Raw genomic sequence first — 18691 nt, 5'->3', positions numbered from 1 at the left:
TGGGTTCTTTTGAATATTAAGCTGGCTGAGGTCCCTTGCAATTTAAATATAAAGCAAATAATAATGATAATAATGAAGATGCCTAGGGCTCAGATTTTCCATTGCTTTATTACTGCTTCTTAACTTCTGGGGGTCCCCTTTTGGCACCATCACTAAGACGCGTGAACCGGCTGGGAAAAACAGCCTGGGACCCAGCTGAGGCCTTGGGGTGCGTAGCTGCACTGTCGATAGGGATTTAGCATGATCATGGAAGTAGAGGGAGAAGGCAAGGCTGGAAGCCTATTTCCAAGGCAGGGAAACCAGGCATAAAGAGTCAACGAACTCGAAGACCCAACATTCTGCATCTCACTTCTCCCTGCTCCCCTCCATACCCTCCTTCTCACCTAACATAATCCTTTGACCTGGTCCTTCTGGGCCACAGTCTCTCCCTTCATAAGTCCCTCCCTCCCTCCTATCCTTCCTTCCTCCCTACTTCCTTCCTTCTTTTCCTTCTTTTCTTCCTTCCATCACAACCCTGAATAGAGTATCCCTGCGGCCAGGAGCTACTCAGCATTCTAGGAGTGGGGACAGCTGCACTTTACCTTTTCTCCATCCCAAATAACTTTTCTTTAAAATACTTTTATTGAGGTATAATTTATATACCGTAAAATGCACTCATTTTAAGTGTACAATTCAATGTTTTCAGTAAATTTATAGAGTTGCATAACCATCACTACAATCCAATTTTAGAACATTTCCATCACCCCAAAAAGATGTTTTGGGCTATTGGTCACTCCCCTTTCCCACCCCCAGCCCTAGGCACCACTAATCTGTCTCTATAGATTTGCCGTTTCTGGGCATTTCAAATAAATGGAATCTTCTAATAAGTGGACTTTTGTGGCTGGCTTCTTCCACTTAGCACAGTGGTTCATCCACGTTATAACATTTACCGTTCCTTTCTATTGCACAATAGTATTTCATTATATGGCTATACTCATTTGTTTATCTATTCACCAACAAATGGATGTATTCATACCAAATAATTCTTAATCTTTTCTCTGAATGGCCTGCTCCGTCCATCTCACGCATATCATTTCCCCCAAGAATTCCTTCTATCAAACAGGAAAGGAGTTCAATCATTACACAACTTTCCAAAATAAAATAAGGAAAACTGACAAATGTTGAGTACATACATAATTGTAACCATGTATTTTTAAGTGAATATGTTACATCAACAAAGATTAAAATAACATCTATTTGTAATGTAAATAAGAGAAATGGCAAATGATGTTCTTTTTCTTCTGTGTTTGGTAAGTTACATTTATCCTTTAAATGGAAATTAGAAAAAATGGATATACAAGCTATGTATCTCATTTGTCAAATACCAGGATGCAAGAGTAGTGATATATCAAAAGAAAAATAGAAAATTGTGTGGGATAATAAGGGTTGTCAAAGGAAAGAATTCTTTTCTGCTACAAACCCATAATCTCATTTTGATTTTTGTGACTAATGAAAATTCAGGACGAAAACTCAAAACTTTATTTTCCATTCTCAAATGCTTCCAAAAATGATGATCATATACACATACATAGAGAATGAGAATAGCAAAACAAATGTTGCAAAGTGTTAATAATTGATGAAACTGGATGAGGTATACAGGAAGTTCTTTGAACCATTTGTGAATTTTTTTCTCTGTAAATTTGCAACTATTTCCAATTAAAAAGTTAAAATAAATTTCCTCCAAAAGAATGTAGAAAACTCAGCCTTATAATCTTTCAGGCAAACATTTATCTCTACTGAAACACTGAGGAATTCTTCCCAGGATCAATTTCAATATATTTGGGAAGTACTACATGACAGTGTTTCGTTTCCCTCAGCTGCATCCTAAGACTCAAACTTCCGGATGATAATCAAGGGACTGTATAACATAATGATTTTGTTGGTTAATAGTACAAATGCAAGAATGTTCTTCTATAACATGGTAAGAATATAATCCATGGGAAAAAATACAACTAATGTCACATGGACTATAGTTAATAGTAATATTGTAATATTTTTGTAGCAATGACAAAGAAGATCTCATATCAATTTTAAGTGTCAACAATAGAGGGGTATAAGGAAGTATGGGATTTTTCCTTTTGGAGAAATGAAAAGGTTCTAAAATTGACAGAGGTAATGACAGCACAACTCTGTGATGAAAATGAGAGCCACGAGTATACACTTGAATGGATTTTACAAAGCATGGGGCTATATAACCCTATGAACCCCATGGTGGATAACAGACTGTGGTTAACAGTACAAATATGAGAATGTTCTCTCATGAACTAAAACAAACATACAATACCAATAAATGATGTTAAAAATAGGGTGGTTTGTGGGGAAAACATACCAAATATAAGATATACACTATAGTTAGTGGTAATATTTTGAAAATGTTCCTTCATCCTTTGTTAAAATTATTCCACAACAATTCAAGGTGTTGGTGGTGGGGCGATGTATGGAAATCCTGTATGGTATGCATGATTGTTTTGTAAACTCACAACTTCTCTAAGAAAAAGAAAAGATTTAAGATGCAAATCCAAGTATCTTAAAATACAGTATCATCATCCAGTAGAAATAATGATAATCCTAAATTTCCAAAGTATTGTTTAACTTAAATAATAAATCATAACCTTACCCATTTATAAGTTAATGTTTTACAGTTTTAAATAATTTATTTTTATGGTTAATGTTTTGTTTTCCTGATAAAATCACAGCTGAGAGGGAAAAAAATCAAACTTCCCATGAAGCAATGCTCAAACATCATTAGCCATTAGAGAAAACCAAAGCAAAACCACAATGGGGAAGGAGTTTGAGCAAGATGGCAGAAGAATAAGGAACTCCAAGAGTCAGCTTATCCTACAGGGCAGTCAATAATCACCCAGAGCTATCTAAATCACCTGTTTCCAGGCCCAGGAAACCAGAAGAGCATCCAACAACATCTTGAAAGAAAGGAAGGACGAGACTGCCCACTTGCGGGGAGATTCATGAAGAGAGCTTTCCATGTCGAGGTGGGCAGTACCCATCCTCCACCAGCAGCACAAGCCACCTCAGGATATATTCTGTGGCTGGAGTTGGAACTTCATTTCCAAAAACCGGGGGTGGAAAGACAGTCAGGCACTGACTTTAGCTACTGATTAGAAAATTCACCCAGTTGAAGTCCAGTCCTAAGAACAGCTGATGTTTGAACCTATTCAAGTCTGAAGGGCTCTGCCCCCAGCATAAGGGGAAATGGGGCTGACTGAAAATCACAGTGGGGACCAAGTAGGGACCTGCTTCTTTCCACCCAGGTCAGATTGCTCCCTAGCCCAGGCTCCAGTCCTGCCCCCAGCAGAGAGAAAGCTGGGGAGAGCTGCATCAGCCTTTCTGGGCAACTGCAGTTACTTTCATTCCACACAGATGAGATTGTTTGGCACCCATGTGGCTACATCCTTGCCCCCAAGAGGACAGGAGTGGGGGGGTGTTTTCCTCAACCTCTCTGGGCAACTGCAGGCAATTTGGGCCTGCATGGACTAAATTGTTGGGCACTTCTGTGGCTCCAACCTTGTTCCTGACATGAAGGATACAATGAAAAATAGTACACCAAAAAAAGTAATCAATATAGATGAAATGGAAAAATTCCTAGAAACATATGAACAACCTACACTGACTCTAGAAGAAATAGGCCTCAACAAAATAATCGCTAGCAAAGAGATTGAAACAGTCATTAAACAACTCCCCAAAATAAAGAGGACCAGGTGGCTTCACAGGTGAATTCTACCAATCTTCAAGGAAGATTAATACCAGTCTTACTCAAACTCTTCCCAAAAAATGAGCATAAAGGAATGCCACTGAACTCATTCTATGAAGTTAATATCATCCTAATACCAAAGCTAGATAAAGATAATATGAAAAAAGAATATTAGGACCCATTTCCCTAATGAATACAGATGCAAAAATCCTCAACAAAATACTTGCTAATAGAATTCCACAACTCATTAAAAGAATTATTCATGATGATCAAATGGATTTTATCTCAGGCATGCAAGGATGTCCAACACAAGAAAATCAATTAGCATTATATGCCACATTAACAAATCAAAGAGAAGAAAATCACGTGATTACTTAGATTGACACAGAAAAGGCATTTGACAAGATACAGCATTCTTTATTGATAAAAGTATTATGAAAGATTGGAATTGTAGGAAATTTTCTCAACATGATAAAGGGCATATATGAAAAATCCACAGCGAACATTGTACTCAATGGTGAAAGACTGAAAGCTTTCTCACTGAAATTGAAACAAGACAAGGATGCCCACTGTCACCACTGTTGTTCCATATAGTGCTAGCAGTTCTAGCTAGAGCAATCAGGTAAGAAAAAGGAATAAAATGTCCAATTTAGAAAGGAAGAAGTTAAACTTTTGCTATTTGATGATGATATGATCCTATACCTAGAAAGCCCAAAAAACTACAGCAAAGCTACTAGAGCTAATAAACAAGTTCAGCAGAGTGGCAGCATACAAGATTAATATGCAAAAATCAGTAATGTTTCTACAAGCTAGTAATAAGCAATCTGAGGAGGAAGTCAGGGAAAAAATTCCATTTATAATAGCAACTAAAAGAATCAAATATTTAGGAATAAACTTAACCAAGGACACAAAGCACTTGTATTCAGAAAACTAAATGCATTGCTAAAAGAAATCAAAGAAGACCTAAATAAATGCATTGGAAGACCAATACTGTTACAGTGTCGATTCTACCCATATTGACACACAGAACCAATGCAACCCTGATTAAAATTCCAACAGCCTTTTCTAAGAAATGAAAAACCAGATTATCAAATTTATTTGAAAGGGTAAGGGGTCCTGAATAGCCAGAAACATCTTGAAAAGGAAGAATGAAGTTGGAGGACTCTCACTTCCAGACTTTAAATCATATTACCTAGCATAGTAATGACATAAAGATAGATAGACAGACCAATGGAAATGAATTGATGGTTCATAAACAAACCCTCACATCTATGGTCAAGTGATTTTTGACAAGGTTGTTAAGCCCACCCAGCTCAGGCAGAACAGTCTATTCAACAAATGGTGCTGGGAAAACTGGATATCCATATCCAAAAGAAAGAAATACCATTACCTTACACCTTACACAAAAATTAACTCAATAGTGTTCAAAATTGATCAAAGACCTAAATATAAAAGCTAGAACCATAAAAATCCTAGAAGAAAATGTAGGGAAATATCTTCAAGACCTGGTGGTAAGAGGCAGATTTTTAAACCTTACATCAAAAGCACAAGCTACGGAAGAAAACATGGATAAATGGGACCTCCTCAAAATTAATCAAACACTTTTGTGCTTCAAAGGACTTTGTCAAGAAGGTGAAAAGGCAGCCAACTCAAATATTTCCAAAAATATTTGGAAACCACATATCTGATAAGGGTTTGATTTCCATGCTACATAAAGGGATCATACAACTCAACAATAAAAGAACAAGCAATCCAATTTAAAAACAGATAAAATATTTAAATAGACATTTCTCCGAAGAGGAAATACAAATATGTAAAAGAGCACATGAAAAAAATGTTCAGTATCACTAGCTATTTGGGAAATGCAAACTGAAATGACAATGAAATATCATCTCACACGTCATAGAATGGCCATTATTTAAAACAAAAACAAAAACAGAAAACAACATGGGAAACGGACTTGGCCCAGTGGTTAGGGCGTCCATCTACCACATGGGAAGTCCGCGTTCAAACCCCGGGCCTCCTTGACTCGTGTGGAGCTGGCCCATGCGCAGTGCTGATGCGCGCAAGGAGTGACCTGCCATGCAGGGATGCCCCCCGTGTAGGGGAGCCCCACACGCAAGGAGTGTGCCCTGTAAGGAAAGCCGCCCAGCGCGAAAGAAAGTGCAGCCTGCCCAGGAATGGCGCCACACACACTTCCCTTGCTGCTGACCACAACAGAAGCGGACAAAGAAACAAGACGCAGCAAATAGACACAGAGAACAGACAACGGGGGGGGGGGGGGGGGGCGGATTAAATAAATAAATAAATCTTTAAAAACAAAAACAAGTGCTGGAGAGGATGCAGAGAAATAGGAACACTCCTTCAGTGTTGGTGGGAATGTAGAATGGTACAGCCTCTGTGAAAGTCAGCTTGGTGGTTCCTCAGGAAGCTAAATATAGAAGTGCTGTATGATCCAGCAATCCCTCTACTAGGAATAATACCTAGAAGAACTGAAAACAGCGACACAAACAGACATTTGCACACTGATGTTCATAGCAGCATTATTCACAATGGCAAAAAGATGGAAACAACCTAAGTGTCCATCAACTGATGACTGGATAAACAAAATGTGGTATATACATATGATGGAATATAATGCAGCTGTAAGAAGAAATGAAATTGGGACACACATGATGACATGGATGAACGTTACGCCGAGTGAAATAAATCTACACAATAGGACAACTACTGTATGGTTTCACTAATATGAACTAAATATGAGGAATAAAATCTAGACTATAGGTTACTAGGAGATAGGATGAGGACTGAGAAGGGGTACTGATGCTCAATATATGTAGAATTTTTTATTAGCTTTACTGTAAAAGTGTGAAAATGGATAGAATTGATGGCAACACATTACAGTGAGCATAACTAACACAGCTGGTTTATAAATGGAATTGTGACTGAAAGGGGTAGTTTAGGGATATAAATGTCAATTGAAAGAAATTAGAGAATAATCTAGGGACTGAATAACATAGTGATCCCAGAGGTGGATGATTGTGGTTAATAGTACAAGTGCAAATGTTCTTCTGTGGACTAGAACAAATGTACGTCACTATTATAAGGCAGTAAGAATATAGTGATACATGGGAAAAATACAATTAACAGCAATATTGTAATATTCTTGCACCAATATCAAAGAAGGTACTATATCTATGTTAAGGATCAATATAAGGGGGTTATGTGGTTTTTTTCTTTTGGACTAAGGAAAACATACAAAAATTTACTGAATTGATGACTGCACAACTCTGTGATGAAAGAGCCACTGAGTGTACACTTTGGATAGTTGGATAGACTGTACTCTCCCCCCATAATAGCAATCTCCTCCATCATCATGAGACATTCACTGCATTTGGTGAATACATCTCTGAGCACTGCTGCACCTCCTGGTCACTGGTCCACACCATAGCCCACACTCTCCCACATTCCACCCGCTGGGCCATGGGAGGACATATAATGTCCAGTAACTGTCCCTGCAGCATCACCCAGGACAACTCCAAGTCCTGAAAATGCCCCCACATCTCATCGCTTCCTCCCATTCCCTACCCCCAGCAGCTACCACGGCCACTTTCTCCACACCAATGCCACATTTTCTTCGATTACTAATCACAAGGAGCCTTGAGAGTCATAAGATTGTACAACATAATGTGAAGTATATTTGTTTCCTGGCCCTAAACTGAACTCTTCCACATACATCACATGGAACTCAATTCCTTATCATCTATAATTTGCAAAATGTCCACTTTCTGTAAGTGACACTCAAGAAGTTTCTCTGCATGCCTCCCTGCCCCTGCATTTTCTTCACCATGAGATAGCAATAGATGTCTTTACCCCAAAAATGGTGTGCTTAAGGATATTTCATTGCCCACAGTACTAATGGGAGTCGCCCTACATTGTTGAGACACTTAGGAATATGGGTGTAGCTTTTCTAGTCCCAAGGCATTGACTACAATTTATTGTGTCACTGGTACAACCACTTCCCAGCAGGAAGGGAAAGGGAAAGGAAGGAAGAAGGGGAGCCGGTGTAGCTCAGTGGTTGAGCGCTGCTTCCCATGTATCCTGGAGGACCCGGGTTCAATCTCTGGTACCTCATTTTAAAAAAAGCTAGGGAAAAAAAAAACACAAAAAACCAGCATCACTAACAGCTCTACCAATAGTCGTATTGATCAGCACCTATTTATTGAGTTTTGAGGCTTTGAGGAATTTTTCAAATATCATCTTGTTACTTTTCTGAGAAAAAATGGTAAAGCAAAGTAAGTACCAGAACCCAGATGTCTGACTTTCTGTCCGGCATACTCTGCACCCTATGATACGGAGCATTTATATTTAGCCACACTCAGGGTAGGGCGTGTCTTCATTTCAATGCCACAAGCCCTTTCCCTGAACAATTCGAATTCCTCTGATCTCCTGAGTATCCACTACCCATTATAAAACAAGAATAACTTTATCCTACAATTTTTTAATTTCCCAAACTTTAAATTGTCATTTTTGATCTCTAAAATGCCTTCCACATAGAAATTGCTGACCTTTCTTTGGCTTCTCTTATGTCAGTAAATCCTTTAGGAATTACTCTTTCTGAAAAGACGCTTAAGTCACCATTTGCTCGCCTTCATCACCATCACTTGTTGAAAAGTCTTTTTAGTATGTAAACCTTCTCCATTAAAAACTCAATAGTTAGACAAAACATAGTCAGCCATCATTAGATTTTTAAAAAATATTCACTTTATTTATTTTTAACTTATCCCCCCCCACCCCACCCCGATGGTTCTCTTGTCTGTCTGCTCATTGTTTGCTCGCCCTCTACAGAAGGCACTGGCAACTGAATCCAGGACCTCCCACATGCAAGGCAAGTGCCCAACGCCTGAGCCACATCCACTCCCCTCATCATCAAATTTTTTACTAGGAATTCTTTCCAATTCTCTTTTTCATTATTCAATTGTGTTCGTGTCAGCCAGGTGTCAACAGGGAGGGGTGATGGTAAGGGTTCATCTCTGCATGGTGGTAGGGGAGGGAAAGCAGCAATGGTTTAAAATAGTTGTTTTCAAAGTATGGTCTCTAACAGGGAGGTGAAGATGGTCAACCAGGGAACCGAGAGAGCCCACAACTACAAGCAAGAGAATCACATCCATCATCCATGTCTTAGGAATCTAAGGCCCCTCTCAAAATAGAGGTGGCGTAGACATCACTGTCCCGGGGTCCATAGGATGGAGGAATAAAATCTGGATTAGAGTGGATTTACTGACATTCTACTATAGAACTATTGTGACTAGTAATGGCAGAAACTGTAGCATCGATGTGGAGAAAGTGGCCACGGTAGTTGCTGAGGGCAGGAAGAGGGAAGAAGAGATGTGATGTCGGGCATTTTTAGGACTTGGAGTTGTCCTAAATAATATGGCAGGGACATATGCTGGACATTATATATCCTACCATAGCCCACTGAATGGACTGGGGAGAGTGTAAACTACAATGTAAACTATTATCCATGTGGTGCAGCAGTGCTCCAAAATGTATTCACCAAATGCAATGGATGTGCCACAATGATGAAAGAGATTGTTGATGTGGGAGGAGTGGGATGGGGGTAGGTGGGAGGTATATAGGCACGTATTATATTTTTTCGTGTAACATTTTTTGTGATCTACGTTATCTTCAAAAAAATACCATTAAAAAAAATGATGGGGTGGGTGGTGGGGAGTGGGGCATATGGGTACTGCTTATGTTTTTTAATGTAACTTTGTGTGATTAACTTTAAAAAAAGAAAGTATGGTCTCCCAACCTGCAGTATCAGCATCCTCTGAAACCTGTTAGAAATGCAAATTCTGGGGCCAACCCCAGACCTACTGAACCAAACCATCCAGGTGATTCTGATGCCAAGTTTAAAACTTGATTGTTCAGATGTAGTGTTTGCTGGATTACTAGCCCCAATCAGGAGAAAGAGCTGGTTAAAAGCAATTCTCTTTACTGGTTCTAGTGAGGCCCCTCCCCCACCAACATAACCCACTCCCCTGTATGCTCTCCTCATTTATCTTTGAGGGATATTGTTTTTATTACTCCACAGAGCTGACAATTTTTAAAATTTCAATCTCTGCTTAAATACTATGTTTTATTTAATAACAGTATTTAGGCCTATATTAAAAAGATAGTCCTGATACTTCCCGGAACATTATTCCCAATACAAGATGATCCACGGCAAGATGCTGAACAAGACTTCACCTTTATCGCTTTGGATTTCTTGACATCTTATGTTGCCCAGCATCCATCAGAAGCATTAGTATAGCTTCCTAGAAGCATTTGAAAAAGTTAGCAAAGTTTACCCAACAACTCAGCACATTCCAGGTTTTTAACAGAGGAATGTTACTTGTGCAAGTCAAAATCTGATACCAATTAAATGGTGACAGCTTTGCCAATAAACAAGAGTATGTTCTTCCATGGTTAGGAAGGGAGAATGCCATAGCTGACAGGACCCAAGGATACACAGAGGGCTGACATTAGACTTGCTAATGAGCAGTTACCGTGGGCCCCTGCTGCCTGTCCTTCAGTGCAATCATAAATTTATCACATGCAGCAGAGACGAGCTTAGCAGTCAACCTTCTTCCATATTCTGCTTTCAGGAAATAAGGAAGGGGAGGGCCCAGAGATGTCATTTGACACTGACGACAGAGTACTTATTTCCTACGCAGAAAGGCAAGCCTAAATAAGCTAACTCCATTAAAGAGTGTGTGGAAACGCCGATGCTGGCAGCTGCCTTCGCAGACTCCAACCCCAGCACCATGAACGTGTCCTTTGCCCACCTCCACTTTGCCGGAGGGTACCTGCCCTCTGATTCCAAGGACTGGAGGACCATAGTCCCAGCTCTCTTGGTGGCTGTCTGCCTGGTGGGCTTCGTGGGGAACCTGTGTGTGGTTGGCATCCTCCTTCACAGCGCTTGGAAAGGAAAGCCATCCATGATCCATTCCCTGATTCTGAATCTCAGCCTGACTGATCTCTCTCTTCTGCTTTTTTCTGCACCTGTCCGGGCTACAGCATATTCCAAAGGTATTTGGGATCTAGGCTGGTTTGTCTGCAAGTGTTCTGACTGGTTCATTCACATGTGCATGGCAGCCAAGAGTCTGACAATTGTTGCAGTGGCCAAAGTATGCTTCATGTATGCAAGTGATCCAGCCAAGCAAGTAAGTATCCATAACTGCACCATCTGGTCAGTGCTGGCAGCAATCTGGGCTGTAGCTAGCCTGTTACCTCTGCCAGAATGGTTCTTTAGCACCACCAGGCATCATGCAGGTGTGGAAATGTGCATTTTGGATGTACCAGCTATGGCCGAACAGTTCATGTCTATGTTTGGTAAGCTCTACCCTCTCCTAGTATTTTGCCTTCCGTTCCTCTTTGCCAGCTTTTATTTCTGGAGAGCTTACGGACAATGTCAAAAACGAGGAACTAAGACTCAAAATCTTAGAAACCAGATTCGTTCAAAGCAACTCACAGTGATGTTGCTTAGCATCACCATCACCTCTGCTATTCTGTGGCTCCCTGAATGGATAGCTTGGCTGTGGGTATGGCATCTGAAGGCTGGGCACCCGACCCCACCACAAGGTTTCATAGCCTTGTCTCAAGTCCTAATGTTTTCTATCTCTTCAGCAAACCCCATCATTTTTCTCCTGATGTCAGAGGAGTTCAAGGAAGGCTTGAAAGGTTTATGGAAATGGATGATAACCAAAAATGCTTCAACTGCCCCAGAGTCTTGGGAAACACCCGCTGGTAATTCAGAGGTAATTCCTGATAACTTTCCATCTCCAGAATCCTCAACATCCGTTTTTCCAGAGAAAGAGAAACCTGGCTCTTCCTCCTCCAGCAAAGAGAAAACTGAGAAGGCAGAGATTCCCATCCTCCCTGATGTAGAGCAGTTTTGGCATGAGAGGGATACTGTTTCTTCTGTACAAGACAATGACCCTATCCCCTGGGAACATGAAGATCAAGAGACAGGGGGCTATAAGTAGATTACGTTTCAAAGCAAAACAAATTGTGATTACTGTATTTACTTGTACTGCTGCTTATCAATATTGCTGACCTTATAATATAAAATACAATAAAATCATCACTAGGAATTTTCAAAATGCTTCACAATCTGCATTTTCAAAATGTACAATTTGGTAAGTAGAACACCATGTTAAGAAGTATTCATTGTATTTTATAATTATAACCTCACTGTCCAAAGAATCCTCTTTAAGTGCAGTGTACTAGAAAACCCAGCTATTCTGTGACTTTTTCACAAAGGCTTTTGTATCGAGTACCTCTTATGATCAGCCCTGTATTGGCTAGAGTAAAGCTAATCTCTGACAAAGCTAGCCAAGCTTTCTGGGGCTGAACCCCTTTACCATAACTTTCTTCCTAACTCCACTTTATCAAATTTTATTCCTTGTAGCCAAAGCTCAAAATCTATGTCCATCAAAGAGATTTTTAATACACTAATGATTAAATTTTCCTTAATTACCTTCACATATTTAATGAAAATTTGAAACAATTTTCATGAACAAATGTAGAATGAGCAATACCTTAATTCCCATTATAAACTAATTTCAAACTAATGGCTATTTTTGGCTAAGTTTAAATAAACTCAAACTTAGCCTTATACTTAAGCCTGCTTCACTGATATTTTTATATAGACACTTCAATGAGTCCTCAGTTTTTAAGACAGGATTTTGGCAACCTAGCATGACAGTCTGTATGCTGATATGAATGAAGAACTTACAAACTGCCCTTCACTTCCAAAACCTATCTATTCTTCAAAAATGCAAGTGTTAGTTCTCATTCTTCTACATGCCAAAATCTGTTCCTCCCAATAGTCTCCCTCTCCAGATAAACTATAAGCAACAGTTAATATAGCTACTAATTATGACTAAAGGCCACCCTCATATATAAGGGAAGGATGAAGCTGGTGACCTTTCTCATAAATGGCATTAAAATTACCAATAACACAATTTAAACCCTGTTCGACTTTATATGTCTCAGGTTTATAAGTTATAAAAATGATCAAGATTAATAAAAGGAAAAGAAAGGAATATGGAAGATATGGTATTCAACTGTCACAAGACAGGAAATTTGGCTGAAAAGAATACGAAAATAAAAAGCACAAGGTCAATGTAGAAAGAAAAGCAATGGAATTAAAATTTTGTTTCTGGGACAAATGGTTAAAATTTGAACAGGCAATAACTATTCATTTTGTAGTAAGGTAAAGCATACCCAATAAAACAATGATCATGATACATTTCTTCTCCTATTGAAAGACTATTAATCATGATTCCTGATTACTTACTTTGTAATGGAACTCTGAGGGGTTTTTTCACTGAGGGGTTCTCTCATGAAAAACAAACACCCTTACGTTAAGCAATGGACAATCTGAACTATAATGAATATGCTGTGGGATGAACAATTTTAATTGTTTCATTAAAAACAAACTGTTCAGTCCATGGTTTTTTTTGTTTGTTTTTGTGTGTGTTTACAATAGTCAGTTTGCTTGTTTAACACAGAAGATAGGGCTTTCTTTTTAACTTGATTCATTACAAATTTTATTTGAGGCTCACAAAATCACAGTACAATAAAAGTCAAGTATTCAAAATACTGTTTTGTGATGAAGTATTCATACAAGGGGATTACCTTTAAAATTGTCAGTCATGAATTATTTAAAGACTGTTATGTTCATTATATATAAAGTATGTGTAGCATGTATGTTTGAAACTTTAACTTGTAAACAAATAAATGAAGTTTTAATTCAGTTTCTGGAGGCTTAACATTGTCTTTACCTTGAATTATCATCTCAAAATAATTATTTGGCACACTGGGGTTTTTGAGGAAGTCTGACCTTAACACTGGCACAGGTCTCAGAATGAGATAAATCATGTATTTTTAAAGTTTGGTAAGCACCAAATCAAGGTACAGATTACTGGAACACAATATGATTATAGTAAACCTTTCATTAAGAAAATACACAAAGTCCTGACTTGATCCCTTATAAAAATCTGCATAGAAAAGTTTGGTTTGCCCCTTTTATGAATAAAACCCAAATCCTCAAAAATAAAAATAGAAAATTATACTAGATATCACCAAAACTATTTTCTTCAGACTTTTCTACTGTAAGAAACAGCAGTGAATGGACAAGCAAAACTGTGTGTAATTCAGAGTAACAAAATAAGAAATTCTAGAAAGTTCACCTTTATAGTACTGTCATATATACCTATAACAGTTGTGTTTAGTCAAAAACTCCAGTTTCACTCCTCATAGAATTTAAAAATCATTCCATGAATTTATGAAAATGAGCTTATGGGCTAAGACTTTAGTCTCAAAATCAATTCCATAGTTTACAATTTCTGTGGCATGTAATATATTTAAGCAAACTATTAATATAGATGTGTATGTATATGCTTGTGAATGTGTGCTGTAACACAAAAGAAACACAATATGAATTCCTTGGTATTACCCTCTTTTTTTAAGTTTTGTTACAATTATAGAAGGTATGAGATAAGAGGGAAAAGAAATGATACCCTTAACATATTTTCTAAACACTGTATTTATGTGGCACTCTGAAAATGGAAACCTATGAAAGAAAAATATAGAGGGTTTTAACTAAGGAGGTAATGCTGGAAAAAACAACTGGAAATCAAAGGTAAGTTTCAGGGTGTGATATGCATGACGCATTGAAAATATACCCAAAAGGCACAAATCATCGATATGTTAAAATAAAAGACAAAAACAAGAAAACAAATAAAAACTGGTATGTTTCTGCTTATGAAGCAATAAGATATCACTAAGAGACTGACTACCAAAACGGTTCTTTAACATTTTCTTCCCTTTTACACTGAAAATAATTATTTTATTCAAAGCCTTTCAAAATGGCAATATTCAAGATTTCAAGCCAACCACCTTTGTGCCAAATTACATGTGCTGCTTCTTTAAGAACAGATTTAAAATAAGTCTTTATACATTATTTAACAATAATCATTTACAATCCGCATATATAAAAAGGGTTGGTTTATTGTTGTTCAAATACATAAACTGAACATCCAAACATTTAAAATTAAACTGTAGGAACAAAAGCTTAACATTCAAACAGGAGTATAGTTTACAGGGAACACCCCAGAAAGGTAATTTGTTGCCTAATCCAGAATATTGATAAAGATCACTTAATGGTGAATAAAATGCATTTGACCAGCAGTCCCATCCTGGCCAACATGTTAGTTAATGACCATAGTTCCATATACCTGAGAAGACATTACTAAATCTTCTCTTAGGCTAAATAACAAGACTTGGCCTACAATTCAGAGGGTATAATCAAAGGCATATAAGTGAACAAATAAAACTAAACTGTTCTTTTAGAGACAAAGGTAAAAGCATGTCCGTTATAATAATCTTAGCCTCTGGAAGATAAGAATTCAATTTTCAGTGTTTCATCTTTTACCCGCTTTAAAAAATAAATCAAAACAAAACAAACCCCAACATAGGTTTTCTTGGAGTCTGTGGTATTTGCATCTTGCAAGTTCAAACCACAAATGCTCTTACATCTTGCATGTATAACACTGCTAGGAAGAACGTCACCAAAAGTCACTGACTTCCACACCTCATAAAAGGATGATTTTTAGCTTCAAGATTTTAGATCTACTAGAGACGGCCTATATTTGAGTATGTCAGTCATGCCACACAAAGAAAAGCATAAATATTTCCAAAGTGTTGTCTGTTCAGAAACTATTCACGAATGCTTCTCCTTCTGTTCGTCAGATGGTTTTGCAATAGGTTGACTAATGCACATATATGTAAAAATCTGAAAATTGGCTCATGCAAGCATTTTGAACTAATAGATACCCCTTTGGAAGAATATTCAGAATTATTTTGTTGATCGTCTTGTGGGCTCTGAGGCTGTGGGAGGTGGGGGTGGACCCCGGCGATCCAGGTCATCGACATATGCCACAATCAGTTTACGCCTTTCCTCTGGCACACAGTCCAGTACTAGATACCGTTTGTCGTTCTGCAAAATTTTTTCTACATCTTTCAGATGTTGATCAGATTCTTGGATTAGCTTTTTAGATCTGAAATAAGAGAAAGAAGTCCATGGATTACTGACTGCTGTTCACAGGTCTTTCAGAAATGAGCTGGAAATGTTCATCTGGTTCCTAATTGTGTTTCCATTTTTTTTTTTTTTTTTAAAGAAAAATTTCACTGCAGTGGTCACCTTTGTAAGTCGCCTCAGCAAAGACTCCAAGGAGTGAAAGGGCCTCAGAAGCTGAATTACCCTCCCACCCCTACTGGTGGTCCCTCCAGATCAGGGCTGAGGGTGGGTGGGTAAATCTTGCCCGTGCTGTACCTGTTCTGTGGATGAACAGAGGACTTCAGTCTGCGGGGCTGCCAATCCCAGCATCTTTCACAAGCTTTCACTTTCACATCTTTCACTAAATTAACTATAAAAATGTAGAAAGAAGTCTTACTTCACATCTAATTTAAAAGCCCAAGCTGATGCAAAACATTAAGGATCCTGACCAAAAAAATCCAAATGACAAAATACCTAAAAACCACACCCTCAGCACTATCTATCCTCCCGTGCACATACCCTTCATTCAGATGAATCAATTTTTTTCTTGTAAAGGAAGAAAAGTTGGAGCATAAAACAAAAAAATGCTTTCCTGTATACTGATAGGTAAGCAAAGGTTAATTGTTTTCCTGATGATATATTGTTGGGTGTGCTACAGAGAAATCTTATTTTAAGATTCTAATTTTTATAATTTAAAATTTTAATTTAAAACTATCCAGCAAACTGCTTTCCTCTGAGAATAATGTTTTGCTGAGGTTAAGTAGATGATTTCAAGCTTTAGAATCATTAATCATACTGAACAGTCATCAGAGGAGGCAAAGTTAATTAATGAAGGATTTTTTTTAAAGAGTCTCTTCAGGAAATACAATTCTTGTATAGTTGAGGGTACTCCTTTTAAAAAAGCAGTGAAGTAAAAACAAAAGTATGTTTAAAAAACTGGATGGGTGGGTAACACAAAATAAGAATTGACATCTGGGCCCTTTCTTTAAAAAACAAAAAACAAAAAACAAAAAAAGGAAGATTGATATGGGCTGTACTCGGCCTTTGATAAAAGAAGTTGGCTTCTTCTTATTCCTAAAAATTAATAATGTCAAATGTGTGTGAATGCAAAGTATGCCTTGGCCATTAGAGTATAAGAACTAGTAAAGACAATGATTGCCAACATGAAACATTTCATTGCACACACCTATATGTTATAAATTTGGTCTCTTTCAAAAGCGTTCTGAAGTCAGCTTTGGCTGTGATGTATTTGTCTCTAATATATTCTTCAAATTCTCTTTGTTTTTTCTGCAAAAAGATAATAAGATCAGGGGGGAAAATCCATCAATTCCAAATTTATCATCAATTTTTTAAAATTCAGTTTATAAGTCACATCATAAAGTAGAACATTCAAGGAAAAAGACGGTAGAGCACAGTTTTGTTTACATGAAATTCAGTAAAATGCAAAATATGATACATATTTTTAAGGCAAAAAGAAAGCAAGAATAAGGAGTCATATAATATATCATTAGTGGCTAAAATTTGGGGGCTTGCTACATTGCCACCCTTTTGCTGAGTGTTTTATGATGATCATTTCCTTTATTCTTTGTAACAAAAATAAGGAAATTAAAAATTACGTTCATTTCCTATAGACTGTTTATCTTTAAGCACAAAGATATTAATGCAGTATAATTTATGGATACATCAACTGTAAAGTAATACTCTGAACTTAAGCTTACATTGAGCATTTAGCTTTCTGGTATGGTAATGGTACCAAGAATTATAAACTCTTTGGGCTTAAAAAAAAAAAAAAAAGAGCTTATTATCAACTCAAAATGGTCAGGAAAGTTAGAAATTGAGACTTGATGCTCTAGACTCTCAGTTGACCACCCTTTCCCAGCCATGATATTTTGCAGTCCAGTCATCTAAAATCCAATTTATGAGAGTGGGAGGAGGAATAATAATATTATATCTATGGTTTTCAGACTCCATACCTAGAGAAAACAACTGGGAAAGGCCAACAGTGGGAAGGCAGAACAAATAAAAGACCAAGAAATGAAATGGACGGTAGTATACAACATTTTTCTTGGCATCAATGACACCTCTGAGTGAGCCTGATTACTACACAGGAGGAGTAAGACTGTACCAGAACAGGGCCCAGCTTCTATAAACCTCACATAGCTGAAGATTTCTTCTATTCCAAAATCTCTAGATAATACAAAAACAAGGTATCACGGTATCATGTTATGCTTTTCTGCTACAGTGGCTTAAGAGTCAGGTCCCTCTGATAGCTTGGTACAAAATATCAGCCTGAATATATTTTATCTGTCTAGAGGGACCTATTTGTACAATAAAGACAAACTATAGCTCATTAAATTAATATCCCCACCAAACACAGGCTTAATGCCAAGGACTAAAACTGCTAATTCCCTATTGTGCTATCTTTAATATATTTGAAAGAAACAAAATATGAACCTAGAAATTAAATTCATTTCTCATACATTTAAAAGAAAATTCACTTTTTTAATATAATATTTTGTGTGATCTATTAACTTTGAAAAAAGATAATTAAAAAATAAAAGTTAAAAAAAAAAAGGAAATTTGCTTGGAATTTAAAACATGACTCCATTTAGGTAAAGTTACTAATGTTGTAGATTCAGCACCAAATTAATATTTATAAATTAGCAGTAAAACAGAGATACAAAAATCATCTTACCCGGTCACTAGAAGAGAACTTAATGCACCGAGGATCTTCCTTAATGATTTTTTTTACTTCTTTCCACGTGGATGTTAAGGTTATCTTTGAAAAGAAAAGTGAATAAAAACATAAATACAACTCATTTTTATTTATGGAG

At 37.4% G+C, this 18691-nt stretch overlaps 2 protein-coding genes and 1 non-coding gene across 14 annotated transcripts in view; 1 reads left to right on the top strand and 2 right to left on the bottom strand.

Moving 5' to 3' along the window:
- Positions 1 to 10136: 10136 nt before the first annotated feature.
- LOC111760041 (small nucleolar RNA SNORA24) lies at positions 10137 to 10267 on the bottom strand. Its single transcript, XR_002793842.1, has one exon. It is a non-coding gene; the product is annotated as a small nucleolar RNA SNORA24 (small nucleolar RNA).
- A 233-nt stretch (positions 10268 to 10500) lies between these two features.
- On the top strand, positions 10501 to 13553 carry GPR151 (G protein-coupled receptor 151). Its single transcript, XM_004476640.3, has one exon. The coding sequence runs from the start codon at positions 10519 to 10521 to the stop codon at positions 11776 to 11778; it is 1260 nt and encodes a 419-aa protein (XP_004476697.1). The 5' UTR covers positions 10501 to 10518; the 3' UTR covers positions 11779 to 13553.
- Positions 13554 to 14789: 1236 nt separating this feature from the next.
- TCERG1 (transcription elongation regulator 1) overlaps positions 14790 to 18691 on the bottom strand; it is a 65469-nt gene continuing 61567 nt past the window's right edge. For 8 of the 12 annotated variants that reach the window (XM_004476581.4, XM_004476582.4, XM_004476583.3 and 5 more), the window contains 3 exons: positions 18553 to 18636; positions 17044 to 17144; positions 14790 to 15858 (listed from right to left, as the gene is read on the bottom strand). In XM_004476581.4, the coding sequence (XP_004476638.1) occupies positions 15657 to 15858; positions 17044 to 17144; positions 18553 to 18636 (387 nt within the window). In that variant the 3' untranslated portion in view covers positions 14790 to 15656. Of the gene's footprint in view, positions 15859 to 16133; positions 16228 to 17043; positions 17145 to 18552; positions 18637 to 18691 lie in introns of those variants that run through there. The other 4 variants (XR_188901.5, XR_011646826.1, XM_004476586.3 and 1 more) reach the window with 2 other exon arrangements.

The sequence above is a fragment of the Dasypus novemcinctus genome, chromosome 2, assembly GCF_030445035.2.
Source record: "Dasypus novemcinctus isolate mDasNov1 chromosome 2, mDasNov1.1.hap2, whole genome shotgun sequence".
NCBI classification, from domain to species: Eukaryota; Metazoa; Chordata; class Mammalia; order Cingulata; family Dasypodidae; genus Dasypus; species Dasypus novemcinctus.
This window is presented reverse-complemented; position numbering and strand designations above follow the sequence as displayed.